Genomic DNA, 18,832 nt, shown 5'->3' with positions numbered 1-18,832 from the left:
TAGCACTCTTCAAGAAAAATTTTGATGATTGGATGGGACATAGGAAATTCACCCTGGTGATCCCTTCTGTGGCTCTGCTCGACAGTGGCACAGGAAAATAATTTTCTTGGGTGGCAAAAGCCAGGGTACCTTTTTGGCTGGGCTTGTATAGGCCCTAGGGCCGATAGCCTAGTACCTACCTATGAACCTATGCACCATCCCCTGGTTGTTTTTTTTTTTTTTTTTTTTTTTTTTACAATCTGAAGCAATTGTTTTTCCTGAACATACTTTGTGAATAATTCCCTTACTAATGCTGTTGAAGCAATATTATTCCAATCTGTTTCTGGTAAATTTAAACCCCCAGCTAGTATTATTCTTCGCTCCTGTGTTTCATGCAAGTATATGAATTGGTCATAGTATTAATACTGAAAATATGAGTATGTGCACCATTACTTAGATTATGGGACTCCTTGATCTTTAGACAGGGATGACCATTCAAAAGTGGGCACTGATCTGCCTCTCCCCATTCAAAGATTATCCATATCTTATATTTTGCTTCAGGGAAAGTTTACGGTTTTCTTCTCATGTAAGCACCTTTACTTAGTGTTATTTCCATCTGTGCTCCCAGCACTGGAGGCAGCTATACTTTCCTTATCAACCAGGGTGGAAACATTCTTACTACTGGAAATGTCAATAGATACTGGGGGAGAAGGAATAAGATTACATTCATTACTTAATACTATGGCATTCTTAATAGCAAATTGATCATGGCATATATTTTGTCATTCTGAATGCAAGTCCATGTCAACCATTTTTTTAAACTCGCATAACTTCAAACCAGCTAATAAGACAGTGACATTTGCTGCCAGGTTTACTCTTGTTTGGATCATTTCATTGCATACTATACTTCATACTGATAGGGAAATTTCCTTTGTACTATGTCTTGAATGCAAACATTATCAACTTTTTTTTCCATCATTATAGGCCACTAGCTAAGAAATGAAATAACCCAAGGTATATGCAAAGGTTACTGGACTGCCCAGGGAGAGCTTAGGTCAGAGTTGAACCAGTACAGGCAACACATTAACAAATGGAAACATAAAGAAAAGAAGATAATACAGTAGTGCCATACAACTTAAAACCAAAAACTTTATAAGCTACCAAACATCCAAAAACATAACTATCTGGAATAAGTTCCAGTGTTTTCTTAAGTGTAAAAGATTAAATTGTGGAGGCCACAAACAGAATAGCCACATGAAAAAGTTTAAGGCAGATGGAAGCTGACAAGGAAAACTATAACAATTGTACATGAAACTAGAAAGAGAGAGTCCCTGGTGAAATACCTGTAACTACTTTAATGAGTATCTAAAAAAGGTACCTTGGTAATTATAAGCAATAATTATCACAGTTTTGAGCAACAGTTTACCCCTGAGCTGGACATCAGTACACACAAACTAAGCAACTAGTCTGATAGATGCCAAAAACAGCCTGTCAGAGGACTTGTTATCTTTTTACACAGACAAATATCACTTAAGATACACATGCAGTGAAATAAGAAACAAAGAACAAATATTTTACAGAAGGCTCAAAACTATTTCTAACCCACTTGTCTTACTTCAAACATGCATCACATGCAGATGCAGGAAAAGTATCATTGCATCACACAAAATGCATGCAACTGCTCATAAGTAGTAGAAGCTGAAAAGACATAAGAATAAGCCATAAAATAAAGGGAAAATGGAAATATATAGCCTAAATATTAGGAACAAAGATACCCTCCTTCCCTCTCCCCATCGGGTCTATATTACCAGATCGAAAACCCGTTTCAGTGAACACCACAAGACCGACATGTATAGAGCGAACTACAGTAACGGCGAATGTTCAAAACCGTGAAACATGAAATGTCGAAGTATAATGGTTGGCCCGTCTGCGGTATAGTTCCGTAAGTAAGTGTGCAATAGTTATGGACCTTAGGGTTAGGGTGCGGGTTAAGGTAAGTGCATAGATAGGTAATGTATGTAAGGTTTAGTGTAGGGTTAGAAGTAGAGTTTTGTTAAGTGTATGTGTGTGGATTATTTGTTTTGTTTGGGTATATGTCTGTAGGGTAAGTATGTGATAGTTACAGACCTTTGGGTTAGGGTGTGGGTTAAGGTAAGTGAATAGATAGTAATGTATGTAAGGTTTAGTGTAGGGTTAGAAGTAGGGTTTGGTTAGTGTATGTATGTGTTTTATTTATTATGTTTTGGTATGTAGTGTGCGGTGGTGCTGGCTGACTATGACGATTCGAGATTTGAAATTTCACGGTTTAGGGGTCCAGCGTATTTGCGGTTCGCGCTATACGTGTCAGTCTTGTGGTGTTCGCTGAAACGGGTTTTCGATCTGGTAATATAGACCCTCCCCATCAATACACCTCAACTGCAGCTTTGACAAACTGAACATTTAAGGTCAGTTACATCTGAGGAATGAAAAATTGAAGCAATAAGGAGTGGTGCTTAAGTAGTAGATGCTAAGCAGGAAGCAGGAATGTGGAACAACCACTAAAGAGTACTGGAGAGAATAAAGCAAAGGAAAAACTGAAATATGTAACAGAATAAAATAGTTACAGAAATTAAAGTAACCCTCTCGACACAGCTCACTCGTAGCTTAGTCACATGCGGCATCTCAGGTCAGACAGCTACAGGTGAAGAGACTTATTTAAGATTCTGATTAGTTAGTGGCCACATGGTTTTGTATTCTACTTGGTAAAAAATCATAGTAACATCTACAGGCATCAGAAATATGTGTTACTGTAATGTACTCACAAAGAATCATTCTATATCTATTATTAACTATTGTTTTATTGTATATCTAGTATTAACTATTGTTTTATATCTATGATTTTGTGTTCTGGGCTGTGCCTGTAATTGTTTATTTTCTAATTATTGTTCTACCTGTGTAAAACCAAATTTAAATAAATAAATAAATAAAATTGCCAAGTATCTTTCAATAAATGACATAACAACTGAATGAGATGCTGCTGCTCTTAGTATCAAAGCAATGGCTGAGCTACTTTGGATCTAGTGACCGTGATGTCATGCAGATGCTTCTTACACTACTGAATATTAGCCCTGATATGACTGGATGGCTGTGGAACTGACAATGGTGAAGTTGTGCATAGTCTTGTTAGAGAACTGCATGCTAAGCAAAAGAAAGTATGGCCACTTTTACCACAAAGATAATATTATATAATTATAAGCCAATATGGAAGAATAAGAAAAGAATGTTTTGCTACTGCAGACAGTCTGGAGGGGATGGATTAGTGCGAGTACTGTATACTTCTGGACTTATTTGACAAATAGTACTTCTTTAACCCTGCATTTCTGCAGCAGTAATGCTCTAACACAAAATTCTCCTAATAAGCTATAACATGCAATAAATGCTTTTACAGTTTTGTCAAAATAAACTTAAAAAATGATGACAAGCTCTCTCCCAGTTTTTTTTTTTGTTTGTTTTTGTTCTAGAAAGAACTGCCATCTCTAAAAATAAATGGTGATCTGTACATTTCCTGTCTCAGTTACATAATTGGAATGCTTAAGAAAACAAAAGTACAAATTTACCAAAACAGAAGACATTTGACTGATCAGTAGCCTTGGCTATATTCGGCAATAATATAACAGCTGGAAAGCTTTCAAAGCTTCAGGGTACCTTATATGTGCTAAAACTGTCAGACAGATCCTTTTGGGGATCAACAGTCAGCTTGTGTTTTACTTTGCTGAGCAGAAAAGTTCCTTTGGGACAAAAAACTTTCATTTTGTTAATTTTGTTGATATTTTATTACTTTTTTTTCCGGAAATTACTTTATAGCTTGGAGATATGTGCATTAGTGGACTGTCCTGAGAATGTAATGTACTTCAAAAGTGGTGTAAAGTAACTGAAAACAGTTTTTCTATGGAGAAATGTTACTTTTGCGGAGGTGACATAGTCTTTTAAAATGCTTTTTACTGTGTTTTTCTGTCAAAAACTAACTTTTCTGGACTTGTATCTTGCTGCTTGTCCTCCTGGGAAAGAGGCACCATTTTCAGCTTGACCATGGAACAGACTACCAGTCCCATGGTCAGTCCTTCTTCCAACCACAAAAAGGAAAACATATGCAAACAACCTTTGCCACCAAAGCTGGCTAGCACTTTTCATCAGCCCTAGATGAGTGACTCTGCTGTGGCCATTTCTTGTACATTAGACCACTCAACATTTACCTCATATCCCTCTGGTGCAGCACCTACATCTACTATGGACTGGGGGATATCCAGGTCCCCTGCAGATGTTGGAGTCCCCTCAGTCGGCAAGGGAGAGAGATTCTTATTGGTCCTGGGATAGGGAACAGGGGTGTTTTCCCTCTTGTGTAAGAATGCTGTGCCTATCCCTGCAAAAGTTGTTGCTGATACTAGTAACATGGTTGGCTCCATTTTTCCTGACAAAAAAAAAAAAAAACAGAAAAGCAAGCATGTATCTATACCATCTCAACTTTTTTGGATAGGAGTAGTTTACTGGATTTGGCTCAGGGTTTAACTCAGGTTATTGATCCTTCTTGTAAAGTAGTTTCTGGTAAAGAAAGAGAGATTCATATTTTATTGAAGATATTCAAGATTCTGAACAGGAAGATACAAGGATGCATATATGTTTGTTTCCTCAAATGTCTGATTCACACACAGAGGAGAGCTCGATGTCTGATTTTCCCTGCGAGGAGTCTCTTTCTCTAAGACTATTTCTAGAATGTGACAGTGTTTTCAGTGGGAGAACACTGAGGCTTCTCAGTCCCTCAAGAAATACTATGAGCTGTTAAAGAGGTATTTTTCAGAGCATACACCCATTCCTCTTTTTCTGTCTGCTTTAGAGGATGCCTGCGTGTGTTCCTATCTGCAATTTTCCTGAATGTCAGCCAGTTTCTCCTAAAAAGCCAGATAGGATGTATAAAGTTCTTTATTCCTTTAAACTGGTATACACTATTTCCAAACCTGACCCATACAGCTATATCTTTAGTTGATCCCACACTGCTAAACACTTAGTTAATTCCAATTCTACTCTTTCTGATAAGGAAGGGAATGTTATTATTAAGTATGGAAAAGAATGTATACTTCTGCAACTTTGATTTTTCAGAATTTTGAACTGTCATGGTTATATATTTATTGCAAAAAGATGAGATAAATTTTATCTGCAGTTTTTTTTGTGAGGAAAAATCTGCATTAAATAACTTAATTTCTTCTATTACACAGGTCTACTCATTGTTTACAGTGTGTGTGTGTGTGTGTGTGTGTGTGTGTGTGTGTGTGTGTGTGTGTGTGTGTGCGTGTGTATGTGTGTGCAGCGTCGCGTGTGTGTGTGTGTGTGTGTGTGTGTGTGTGTGTGTGTGTGTGTGTGTGTGTGTGTGTGTTTATGACTCTGTTGATACTTCTTCCAGGGCTATGGCCACTACTATTGTTTTGAGGATGTTTGCATGGTTGCATTTGTTGAACCTCCTAGATAATGTTAAAAATGACATTTTAAATTCTCCCTTGGATAGACATGCACTGTTTGGCCCCTCTGCTGCATATGTGATCAAACAGTGTGATGAAATGGGCAAGCTGAACTAGGGAATTGGTAAAATGTTTTAGCCCTCTTTTTCCAAATTTTCCAAGGGATTTTCTATCTCCTCATCCAATTTTGGCAAAAACAGAGTAAACAGACTAAAAAAAAAATGCAGGTAAACAAATGTTTAAGAAGAAACATCGAATGAGTTTCAAAAAGAAGTCTTGAAGATCTGATAACAAAGGACATTCCAACAAGTCTGAATGACTTTGTGAACCCCTTCAACTCTGGCCCCTTTTTTCTTCAGAAAGTCTGAATTTCCATTTTACACTTTGGCAAAAGATAAATGGGTTCTGAAAATCATTCATTAGGGTTACAGATGGCAGTGGGAGGAATTCTTCCTTCCCAGTGGGTCAATCTTTATCCTCCAGATCAGACTGTTTTGTTTGCACTGGTTCTTCATCACATGCTGTCCCAAGGAGTGACAGAACCAGTTCCTCCTTCCCTAGAGCCAAAGAAAAAAATTCCTTGGAGATCAGTTCTGGATCTTTCTTTCCTAAACTTGTTTGCGATAGTGCCAAATTCAAAATGATGTCACTTCACAACCTGTTACCTCTTCTTTCTTTTTCAAGTTTTCGGGCAATACTAGACTTAAAATATACTTATTATTACACCCCTATTCTTCTACACATCAGATGTTTCTTAAGGTTTTGTGTGTCTGGATCATGTTATCAGTTCTCTGCCTTAACCTTTGGACTATCCACTGCACCAAGTGTGATAACAAAGTATCTAGCTCCAGTTGTAGTTCATTGCAGGCTATAGGGTCTCAGCATTTTTCCATATTTAGATGACTTGCTTATCTTTGAAGAATTTTTTCAAAGTGTCAGGAATCTTACTCTCTCTCTCTCTCTCTCTTTCTTTTGAGTGAGAGATCACTTACACCAGCTGGTGAACATTTAAAAGTATTTATTGACTCCATTCACACAGGATTGTGTTCCTGTGGTGTCAGTTTGACACCTCAGTTGAAACAGTATTCCTTCCACAGGAAAAATAGATCTTTTTCTAGAAATATTTCTAAGGTTTTCCATTCAGACTTTGGTCACTGTGAGGGAGTGCATCAGGTTTTTTGACATTGCATCTATGATTCTCATGATGCACTTGGCAAAACTCCACATGAGAAAGATGCATTGGTATCTGAAAACTTTTTGGTCCAGGCATCAGCACTCTATCTTTTTAAATCAGTGTTGGGGGTTGTCAGAAGACAAATCTTCTGGTAGAGAAAACAGATATCCTTAAATCCAAGTATCTGCTTCCCCCAGCCTGGTCAAAAGCAGCCAGTAAACACAGAAGCTTTGGATTTTGTTTTTGGGAGCAATTTCAGGAGGGTCAAAAGTGCACGGGATGTGAGACACCAAAGACAAATACAAGACTTAAGTATCAAGGAGATACCTGCCCTGATCAAGGCACTCAACTTTCTGAACTATCTCTGGTTCTCCGGACCTCTTCAAGTGGTTACAGAAAACACCACAGTCATATGGAACATCAACAAGCAAGGGGAACCAGGTCATACTCCCTTTGCAGTCTAGCTGTGTTAGTTTGGGGTATAGCTTAATAGTGCACTCTCAAGCTACAGGCACCCTACACTCCATCAGAGAAAAATTGTGTAGCAGATAAGCTGAGCAGGATCAGGGCAGACCCTCGTGAATGGAAAGTAGAGCAGAGGGTCTTCCAAGATTTGATCCATCTGTAAGGAGTTCCTCAAGTAGACCTCTTTGCTTCCTTTCTGACCAATCAACAGACAAGATTCTGTTCCAGGACCCCATGCAAGAAGGCCTGAAAGGCAGATTGCTTTTCTTTTCCTTTCCTTGGACTGGAATGCTCCTGTATGCTTTTCCACATTTTCCACTAATATTCAAGATAATTCTGAAGATTCAGAAGGACCCGCCAAGACTGCTGTGGTGACTCCTTTCTAGCCCAGGCAACCATGGTTCTCCTTTCTTTTGGAAATGGTCAGAGACAATTACCACAAGATTCCTCACAGACTAGATCTACTCACACATGAACAGTGGTGTTTGATATATCCCAGCATCAGAAAACTTCAAATGATTGACTGGATGATAGGGTCTTAATTTTAGGCACCTGTTCACTGAGGATGTACAGCAGGTACTAATGGAGGTGAGAAAGCCTCCTACTAGAAAATCATATATTAGCAAATGGAAAAGAGTTTCCACTTGGTTCCAACAACATAACCAACACACATTCAGAACTAGTTGTTCTCTGGTTCTATTATATTTGTATCAGTTACAGTCCTATGACATTTCTTATTCCTCTAGCAAGGTTCACTTATTTATCATTTCAGGATGACTGCCCAAGGATCTTCCTCTTTCAATGCAGTCTTATATCAAAATGTTCTTAAAAGGGATTTTGCATAAAAGGCCTCCAAGAAAACAGGTGGACCTTCCTTAGGATTTTAATTTTGTCTCAAAAAGAAAGCCGCTCAGGCAATCGCTGTTATACACGCTTTACTACAAAAAAACAAACTAAAACTCAAAAAGAAACACTACAAAAAAACAAACTAAAACTCAAAAAGAAACACTAATTTTGTGTTAGAAAAGCTAAAACTCGTTCTATTTGAACCAACTAATCTGACTAAGTTGAGGTCCTTAACATGAAAAACAGTTTTAGTGATTGCCCTGACCTCTGAAAATAGGGTATCTGAGGTGCAAGCTCTTATGGCGAGTCAACCATACCTCATTTTCCATAAGGCTAGGGTTTTTGAGAACTAATGCTTCTTTTATGCCTAATGTAATGTCTGAGCTTACTTTAAGGCAGACTATCCATCACTCCATTTTCATTCCTGAACCTAAAATGAGGGGGGAACGGATACTCTCTACCTTGGATGTCCACAGACATCTGAGGTACTATCTTGACAGAACTAAATATTTCAGATCTTTGGATAAATTGCTCATTTCTTGTGAAGGTAAGAAGAAGGAATAACATGTGTTATAACAGATTATTTCCAAATGGTTGTCTAAGGTTATTACCTTTTGTTATACTCACCATAACAAAACTATTGCAGGCAGAGACAAAGCCCAATCTACCGAGGTCTTGGCTTCATTTATGGCTGGTTGGAAAGGGTAGGATTCTAAAGGCATTCTAGAAGCTGCCACTTAGTCCTCTTTACATACTTTTACAAAGCACTATAAGCTGGATTCCTTCTCTAGGTTCCAGATCAAGCTTTGCTAGCACCATTCCTCAGGAGCTCCTCGATTCTTCTCCTTCCACCTGTCAAATGTTGTTAGCTAAGGTAATCTACTCATATAGTTAGGTAATGCAGCAGTGATCAATATGATGACCATAATACGTTTATGTAAATAAAACTTGCCATAACAGTAATGTCTGAATGGTCACTGCTGCAGTAGCCACTCCCTCCCTCCATTCCACCTTGTTTTTAGTAATGTGTTTCTTATGGCAGGGTGTGGACATTTATTTTTGTTGTCACTAGTATTGTCCTTTCAGGGCTCAGCCTCCCTCTTTCTACTGTCAACAAAGCTCTAAAGGGCTTTGCACCCAAACTTATCTTTTAGACAGCTTAGGTATGTGGAAGGTGCCCTGAAGCTTTGGAGACTGGCCCGCTGTTATACCCTATGAAGAACAATATGAAACCTTATCGGGCTAAATCATATTTTTCACGCATGTGGGAAAATCTAATAATATATATCTCTTGACACTGAGAAACTGAAATCAGTGGCAAACACCCTTGAAAATCAGGGACTTTTGCCTCAAAGGGACATGTGATTATCAGACTTGTATACTCATCAATGTGTGACATCTCCTGCTTTTTTGCAGTTTGTGGAATATAAAACATACACACACAGCCATTAAATAACACTGAGAGTATGCTACAGACCACAGTTAAAAAAGTAGTACCCATATATTCATTACTTAAAAACAGTGAAACCATTGAGTAAACAAGTTATGTGGAACAGTAAGGTTGTTAACTGGGTGCAATCCATTAATCAAATAAAAGATGCAACAATCCAGACATCCGTTTAAAGATATCAGTAAAATAATCTCAGCAGCATGCACCTACAATTCCACTTATAATGTTTCACCCAGTATGGCCTTGTTTCCTTTCTTTAAAATGATTGCTACCACATCAGTAAATATCAAACCTCAGACTGACTGGCTGCACTCTAGATTTACCTAATTTACAAGTAATAGTTCACTGTCTCTAAATTAAACATGAGACTAACTGAATGAGAATCCATGCCACCTTAGTTACTCAGATAAATGTAAATTACAAACCAGGTACCCACTTTAAACACCAAAACCAGAAAGTAAATACTGAATGTAGAGTCTTAAATAGTTAATTGAAGCAGTCCATTTTATTAAATGCATACATAATTAAGCATGTCTACATAAGACTTTAATTATGTTCAAATAAAGCTTTGAAAGTCATAGATCACTGCAAGGGAAGAACAGAACACCATGCTTTGTTTCCCAAAAACATAAAATGGCATTCATTAAGACAGAGAATGTTTTTACTAGTTGTTATACAATATTCAGTCTTGCATTTGGATATGCAGACTGTTGCCTGATCCTGTACTGAATACCTCACACACTTGCACAATTGCTTTCAACAGGCTGAGTAGGAACTATGCTAAAAAAATTTTAGTAACTCATACGACTATCAACACTAAAATGCAAACTACGATTTTCACTCCCTCTTACAAAGCAGAAGCAGTAAGTCGACAGTCTGTAGCAGTTGCCCTTTTGAAAGTGCATATAATACTTGTCTGTTCTACATAGATATCCTGCCACATTTTTTTAGACTGTAATGTCTAACTAATCAAATTAACTGAGAGTGAAAATGAAATATGCAACATGAACCAAGACACAAACAGCCCTAAGGTTCACAGCCAGCTAAGATCCACATAGTCTGGGTCATAAAAACTGAAAAAAAAAGAAAAAAAAAACTTTATATCAAGAGATGATGTATAGCTGGAATGTCCAGATTCTTAATCACTGTGCCAAGAAAGTATATCAGTTTTGTTTCTAAATACAGGTATACCAGCAAAATCAGGGCATGTGAGAGATTAGCAGTTTATCATATAACTCTGAAATCAAACAAGGCTTTAGATGACTTAATTGCTGAATTTTACATGCTCTCAAAAGTCTACAGCATTCTGCAAAGCAGACTTTAAGTTTTGCTCATCATTTTTGTATTATTTGGCATTTATTCAAAAAATAATAAAAAAAAGTTACTTTACCTTTTTTATGCCCTCAGAAGGTGAAGACACACAATTGTCCATCCCATTGTTTTTACTGATTGTTCTCCAGAGCTCAGCATATATGCTATCTTGCTCCAATGGATTGGTACCTTTAGCTTTGAAATAGTTATATACTGAAGAATCTCTCACTGTACCATAAGATATTTCAATTTGTCTTCCTAATTCTTGGAATGTTCTGAAACATAAAAAGTACATTATTCAGATCAGCTGTTGCATTACTGCAATGACATAGCTTTTTTCCTGAAAGATACTGTTCATTGAGTTATCACAATTTTATAGATCTTCCACTACAAATGAGCAACAGTAGACTTTAGTAACACTACTGTCTGGGTCTGTGGATCCAGATGGAAGGAGTCCTGACTGTGTCCCATATGACTGAGGTTTGACTAATGGCCTTGTAGAAGATAAGCAGGTAGGGAAGAGGGGGTCAAGGGGGAGGGCCCGCTTACCTCTTCAGGGAGAGGGGGGGGGTCTGTGCATTTAGGAACAAAACACTCTGGACAGGTAACATTTCCCTGCTGGAGACCAGCAAACCACTTCCTGCTTTACATGGTTAGTGGGAAGGTCTGCATAAAGGAACCATCCCTTGTGAAGGTGAGGAGGAATGTCTTTTGTAGTCAGTCTATTGCATGCTGCCCTCCCTTGCACAACTAGGTGTGTATGGGGAATAATAGGGAAAAAAGTCAGAAAAAACACAAGCCGCCTCTAATGGCTGCCTCTGGGATGGTGTTTTCCAGTCAACCTTTGCTCCTGTGATGGAGAACAAATGAGTGAATTGGCTAGGAAGGGACTGATGAACAGCAAACAGTGTGGAGAAAAAAGCAGCAGTACTACCTCTATAAAATATATCATGTTGTTGTATAATGCATTTAACTTTAAGGCATATCTTTCACTTTAAAAACAGATATAATGTAATAAACTACTTGTTTTATGCTATTTTATTTTAGAAAGATGTTATAGTTTTCCTCATCATTGTCTGTACCACTTAGAATTTATGCAATAAATTAAAAAAAAAGCTATGTTACCTTTTTATGCCACGAGAAAGGGATGAAGTATAATTGTTCATTCCATTCTGTTTACTGATAATATATGCCTTCTTATTGTAAGGGACTGGTAAGCTGTACAGGCTGCTTACAATATGGGCTATAACTACAGTGGTGCCAATTGCTGCAGCCTGGTTGTGTTGTCAGTGGCCTTTAGGGATAACCTTCTTAAACCAATAGCTTTATGGGTGCTTCCTTTACGGCTGGAGAACACAAGTCAACATAGCACTTTGTACACATACTTAATAATATAGGAGAGCACGACTGCTATAATAATAATGAAATACATTTCTCCCTGTGTATTACTGAGCCAGGTATCTCATTCTACCTAGTTACTGTCCTTAAGCAAATGAATGCATACTTTCCTAGTCAACATAACAAACAGTTCACACTGAGCTGTAGCTAAAAAATGATCATCTAGCACATTGAGGCTTTTAGTGGTAAAGATAAATAAAGGGTGTTTATTGGAGACCACAACTCAAACAGTGAAAAAAACAGCACACCATAGGCATTACAGGATTATAAAGCAGTGTGTAAAAATGTATAACAGACAAAATTCTGCCATTTGTCATTCATAGCTGTATATTAGCAAGTCTGATGGAAGACTTTTAGTACCTACCAACTATTTCAGGTTAAAACTATCAACATAATTGTTAGATACTTGCTTGATGGCACAGCTCAAATAAAATGAGCTTTGTGTTCTCCACCATTAACATGCACTTTTGTTAACAAATGATCAGATTTCACCATGTAATATTAATGCTATCATAAAGACATCTAACACACAGCAATATTGTTTGTTGCTAGTGACAGAGTCAGAACTGGGCTATCGCTTTAATGACCTTCCTCATAGGCTCTATGAATTGCTACTGTATCTCTAAAAAGCATACTTCAGTAATGCAGAAAGATATTTATACAAATACAAGGCAAGGAAGATGGCGCCAATCCCATCCCCCCCCCTGTTTTCAAACGCTAGAATAATTGTAATTTGGACTTTGTAAGAATAAACTCCTGCACAGAACACTAAGCAGTGTCTGGAATATTACGTGACATAATTGTGATGCCTAATCTTGGGTACATTTAGTTATTATTTTTAAGTCAAAAAAGTAATAAGTATAAAATGAATTTAACAAACTTCTAGAAATTCTCTGAAGGACAGATGATGTGCTTCTGAGATGTGCTCAGAAAGAATTGTTTTCATCTGAAATCTCATATGTTGAGAGTCGTTCCTAACCACACATCCAAAGCACTTGGTATCCTGCATGAAGTATTGGGTGGCATGAGACCTGTTTCACTAAATAAATATGACTAACAGACAAGATTATACACACGACAATCTCACTACTGAAAAGATGCATGTACACACTACCGTAAACAGGATATAAGTCTGATGAATGGGCTTATTTTTTCTCTAAAATACTGTAGACTTTCCAACAGTCAGTAGGGAAAGATAAGTAACTGATAATGACCAAGTGCACTTGGAAAGGTAGTATATTTTTTTTAAAAAGAAAGAGTGGTTAAGGTTTGGGTCTTGAGTGAAATTTATTGTCCCTACTATATCAGTTCTTTACAGTGATCATCGAAATCCATGCAGGTAGTACTTCAAACCACGTGGAATAACATAAATGCCATTTTTTTTATTTTGTCTTCCACTGTGTATATTCTTGTGCATATCTAATATCTTGAAACTTACCAGGTACTACATAAGCTCTTTCCTCTTAGAAAATGACAATATAAAACAGTGCTTGCCCTAGCAGTATTTGTTTTAAGACAAGTCATTCCCTGATTCCTGCTGTGTTGCACTGTTTCTCATAAAATTATAGCACAGACTATCCATCCAACGTGGCAGTTACTCAGGGCCATAATAGAATCTAACTTCTAAATCCTTGACTGCTCTTCCCACTCTGTTGCCATCAAGGAATGGACTGAATATTTCAAACAAGTCTGTTGAATGGGACTAGTTCCAAACCAAACGCTGTGGCAAAAGTAAGCAGACATCTGCTACCAGTTACTTGTTTTGCAATAAAGTACAGATGTGTAAAATCTTACCAAAACAGTACATGTCCTTCTTTTGACTGTTGCAGTATTTATAACCTAACGGATCTCCTGCCAAGGATAGCCCAATGTCAGGCCAGAATACCAAAGCCATTAGGACTTATACACGTGCAAAGTGTAGGGTTTAAAGGGGAAATACGGAGACACACACACACTCAGAACTGAAGAAGTCCCAGGAGAAACAGAGTGTCTTTAGGGACAAGGAAAGACATGCATCCAGAAGGTGAGAAAGGAGAAGAGCCACTGAGCCAGGAAGGCAAGAAGGAACAGCCTAGATTAGGGGGAACAGAAGGGAGGGAGGGACACAGCAAATAGTGCAACACTGAAGAGAAGGACTTCTAATGTTAAGGTAAAATTTTACACAACTGTAGTATGTCCTTCAATATTACATTTGGAGTATTCATAACCTAAGGGAGACTGCAAAAGCCCAAGAGGAAAAATGGGTGCAGGATGGCATGGAAGAGCCCTCCAGGAACCAATGCAGGATAGCCGTGGCAAAACCAACACTAGCCTTGTACATAGCATCCAGCTTATAATGCTTAGTGAAGGTATGGACAGAGTACCAAGTAGCAGCCTCAACGGCAGAACTGGTATCCAGACCCTTGAAAAAAGCATCAGTGGAGGCAAAAGCCCTGCAGAATGAGCCATTACTGATGAGGAAAGACATTTACCATTAAAGGAATAACAAAAGGAAATGGTCTTAAAAGTCCAGGAACAGATGGTTTGCTTAGCAACAGCCAAAACCAAAGATCTGAGATGAAATGAAACAAAAAGTTGCTCAGTATACCTCTCAACTATCCAGATCTTTGTAGAATGTTCAGTTTTTGCCTCATATTTTAGCTCTGTTTGTCATAAAATTATGGTTGATTTGAAAATCACTGGCAAATCATTGAGGACCTATGTCTAAAAATAATGGCAGACATTTTAGTTTCAGATTTCATGTCCTTCAGAAATGTCATGCTAATGCAAAACCTGTTATTCTATCAATTTTCTAAATTTGTAAGAGTAATATTTAAAAGGTGTCCCTATTTTTGGGCCTTTGTTCCTCCATTATTTGTGGCTTTGTGCAGATTTCTTGCTGTAAGAGGTTGAGAGGTATGCTGCTCAGATCTGCAAATAACTTTAGTTTTATCCAAATAATATTTGAGCTGTCTGTGCATATCCAAGGTGTGAAGAACCTTCTCTCTGGCAAACTGCGGTGAAGCAAAAAAGGAAGGGAGATGAACAGAATGATTAAAGGACAACTCATTGACCACCTTGGGCATAAAAGAAGGGTTAGTACAAAGAGGCACCTGTATCTGTGGAAAAGTAAGAAAGGAGGAACAGCCATGAAAGCTTGAAGTTCAGACACTCTCTTGGTAGCAGTGACAGTCAAATGAAGAACAATCTTCCAAGTACACTGTTGTAAGCATGCTGAGGAAGCAGACACAAAAGGAGCCTGAATCAATTTTTCAAATATAAAATTAAGGTTCCAGTAAAGCAAAATAGGCCTCCTGGGAGGCTTGAAATGAAGGATGCCTTTAAGAAATTGCTTGACCTCATATCTAGAGGCTAGAGGAGAAGTCAAGGACAGACAAGCAGAAATTGCTGACAGCTGAGCTTCAATAGAAGAATATGCTAACCCAGCATGGAGCAGATCTCACAAGTAAGAGAGAACCAGAAGAACCCCCACAGATAGGGGATCCTAATGGAGACAGAGTTACCAGACAGAAAACCTTTTCCATTTGGAAAAATATGATTTCCTGGTAGTGGATTTCCTAGTCTCCTGCACCACCCAAGGCATGTCCTTAGCAAAAAGGTGCCTAAAAGGGATCAAAACCCCATCACCCAGACAATCAGCTGAAGGGTGTAGAAGTGAAGATGGATAAGAGACCCCATGTCTTGTGTGAGAGGATCCATCCAGTGAGGTAACTTGTGGTGATTGCCTCTGGCCAAGTGAGAAATAGAGGGAACAAATCCTGTCTGGGCCAAAACGAGTCACTAGCACAATTTTGGGAGAGTCCTACTTGATCTTGTGCAAGACTCACAGTAATAGACAAAGGGGAGTGAAGGCATACTGAAACATTCCCATTCAAGGAAAAGACAGGGTGTCCACTTTCCAAGCCAGAGGACATGGGACTCTAGAACAGAATAGAGGAAGTTATCTGTGCCTCGGGGAGGCAAAAAGATCTACCTGAGGAATACCCCACCAATGGACAATGTCCAGGAACACATATCTGTGAAGCATCCTTTCATGAGCTTGTGTGCTGGACCTTCTCAAAGAGTTTGCCACTACATTATGCTGCAAGGGAATGTAAACAGCCTGAACAGTCACTTGATACTGGACAGCTAGATCCCAGACCTGAAGATCTAGTCTGCAAAAAAGATAGGACCTTGTACAACCTTGGTTGTTGACATACAGTACCACATCACTGTGGTATTGTCTATGAAAATTGTAGGGGCCTGGGATAAAAGAGGGAATGAAAAGCTTGAAGAGCTAGAAGCAGAGGCCTCAGCTCCTTTATACTGATGTGGTCTGACCTCTTGATAAAGAGGCCAGAGACCCTGAACCTTGAAAGAGGAAAAGGACACCCCTCATTCCCTTTCTAAGATACCTGTAAAGAGCTCTTGAGTCAGGACTAGAGGCTGTAAAGGAAGCCTCAGGTTGAGAGAAAGATAAAGAATCTACCACTGATGCTTGAGTTTGAGACAGGGGGGGAAGGAAGACTAAGGGGTGGCAATGTTGGAGCGCAGCCATACTGACTTGAGGTACCACTGAAACTTGCTCATGCAGATCTTGGCCAGAGGGAACATGGGAATTGCAGAAGCCATGAACTCCAGGACCCTAAGAAATTCACTGGCCATGAATAAAACCAGAGTAAGAAGAGACTGGAAATAGACAGTAAGAGACAGAGAATTGGAGGCAGGCAGAGATGCCAGCATGGGGATAATCCAAAGCCTGCAACCAAGGAAAATATCACCCTGAGAGAGGGTGTCAGAACTGATTTTGGGAAGTTTATGGTGAACCCCAGACTCTGTAACAAGGAAATAGTATACTGGAGATTTGAAAGCAGAGCATCAGGGGAAGAAGCTTGAATAAGCAGATCATCCAGATAGAGAAATATCTGAACTCCTCTCACGTCGCAAAAGGCAATGAGAGGAGCAAGGCATTTGGTGAATACCCTTGGGGGAGAAGAGATGCCAAAGGACAAAACAGAACTGAAAATGCAATGAAGAAAGAGAAAAATACAAAACTGCCTGAAAAGGGGAGGTATAGGGGTATGAAGGTAAGCATCTTTAAGATCCAGGAAAACCAGAAAGGCCTGGGGGTAGAAGAAGGGGAAATGGAGTCTGAAGTGACAACATTTGAAAGGAAGGAATATTGAGAAAGGTGTTCAGCTGGAAAACATCCAGACTTGATCTCCAACTGCCCTCTTTTCTGGGAATCAAAAATATTCTGGAATAAAAAAAAGAAAAAAAACCTACCTACCAACCTGGGCAGGAGGCACAGCTTGAATGGTGCCCTGGACCAAAAGAGAATGGACCACCTCTGGGAAAATAAGTTGTTCTTCAGCAAGTTGAGGGATGCTCAAAAAGGGAGAAAGGGATTTCCTAACCATGAAATATCCCTAGCAGATGATGGACAGAACCCAAGAGTGTGCTGTGAACTTTAACCAATTTGGAAGAGACAGGAAAAGATAGAAGGATAAGGGAACCTGGCTGAGGGAAAGGTGAAACACACTGCCAAATGGCACAGGTTATCCTGGAAAGCAGGTTTCTGGAAGGTAGGGGTTTAAGTAGACCTGGCAGGCAGCACATGCCTAGAATGCTTTTTTCCCTTTAGGCAGACAGTGAGACGGCCTACAACAAAAGCAGATTTGGAGGGGTAATTCCTCTGAAACTTAAGAACAGGAGAAACAAAAATGTTTCAACTCCTTCAAGGCTTTACCCTTATCCTGGATAGACCTGAAAAGTTCAGCAGCAGCAGCACCAAAAAGATTTTTATTATCCAAAGGAGCTTCCAGCAATTTGGCCTTAATGTCATCATGCAAAGCCTGAAGACAAAGCCAGGAGTAACACCTCACAGCAGAACCAAAGGCAGCTGCTGCATCATAACTGCATTTGATAGAGTTGAGAGAAACTTGAGAGGTCCAACCAAATAGGGGAAGGGCACAAACCTTCCTCTCAGAGTCAGGGAGGTGAGAAACCACTTTGGAAACCTAGGAAAGGAGAGCCAAAACATACCTGGTCAAATATGTCATAGTTGATGGCCTGAAAGCATAACGTGGCAGCAGTGTAAACCTTTCTGCCCAGCATCTCCATGGCCCTACTATAATTATCAGAAGGGAGGCAACTTGGTAGAGGGCAACAGCTTGGAGGGCTTGTTAGAAGAAACAAACACTACAGAAGGCCCAGTAGAAAGGCAGTTTTAAAGTAATTTACATTCATCATGCACCTTATAAAAATCTATCAAGTTTCTTGGGTGCAGGCGGCTGAGCATAAGTGGCCACAGAAGCTGCTGAAACAGTATCCAAGAGGGCAGCCAGAACAGCAGGAACACCTAAATGCTTAAGAGATTCCATCTGGAGGAGCCCATAATAGCTTTTCTGAATGTCAGAGACTTGAGAACAATCCCACCTAAAAAAAAAATAAATAAATAACTCTATCGTACAGGCAACAGTATCCACAAAGGAAAGTTCCTCCAAAGTGGAGTCTGGACTAATAGGATCCTCTTCCTCTGAACCATAGTCCAAGAGGGAAGGAATTTGAAAATAATAAGCCAGAGACTCTTCCTCAGATTCCATTTCCTCATCTGCCGAGTCTAGGTCCCTGAGTCTTTTAACAGGAGTGGAAGACCAGGGAGAGGCATGCATAGACACCTGAACCCTGAATAAAATCCTGTCATTCATGTTGAAGATACTCAGCTACAGGGGAAATATG

The 18,832-nt window shown here is 39.1% G+C and overlaps 1 protein-coding gene across 3 annotated transcripts in view; it reads right to left on the bottom strand.

Moving 5' to 3' along the window:
* Positions 1-18,832, bottom strand: part of GRID1 (glutamate ionotropic receptor delta type subunit 1) — a 2,576,795-nt gene that overhangs the window by 130,181 nt on the left and 2,427,782 nt on the right. For all 3 annotated transcript variants that reach the window (XM_044056599.1, XM_044056600.1, XM_044056598.1), the window contains exon 11: positions 10,794-10,989. In XM_044056599.1, the coding sequence (XP_043912534.1) occupies positions 10,794-10,989 (196 nt within the window). The remainder of the gene's footprint in view (positions 1-10,793; positions 10,990-18,832) is intronic.

This window comes from Protopterus annectens, chromosome 14.part0 (assembly GCF_019279795.1).
Source record: "Protopterus annectens isolate FY-2018-M chromosome 14.part0, PAN1.0, whole genome shotgun sequence".
Classification (NCBI taxonomy): Eukaryota; Metazoa; Chordata; order Ceratodontiformes; family Protopteridae; genus Protopterus; species Protopterus annectens.
The sequence above is the reverse complement of the archived record's forward strand: the minus strand, read 5'-3'. Positions and strand labels throughout refer to the sequence as shown.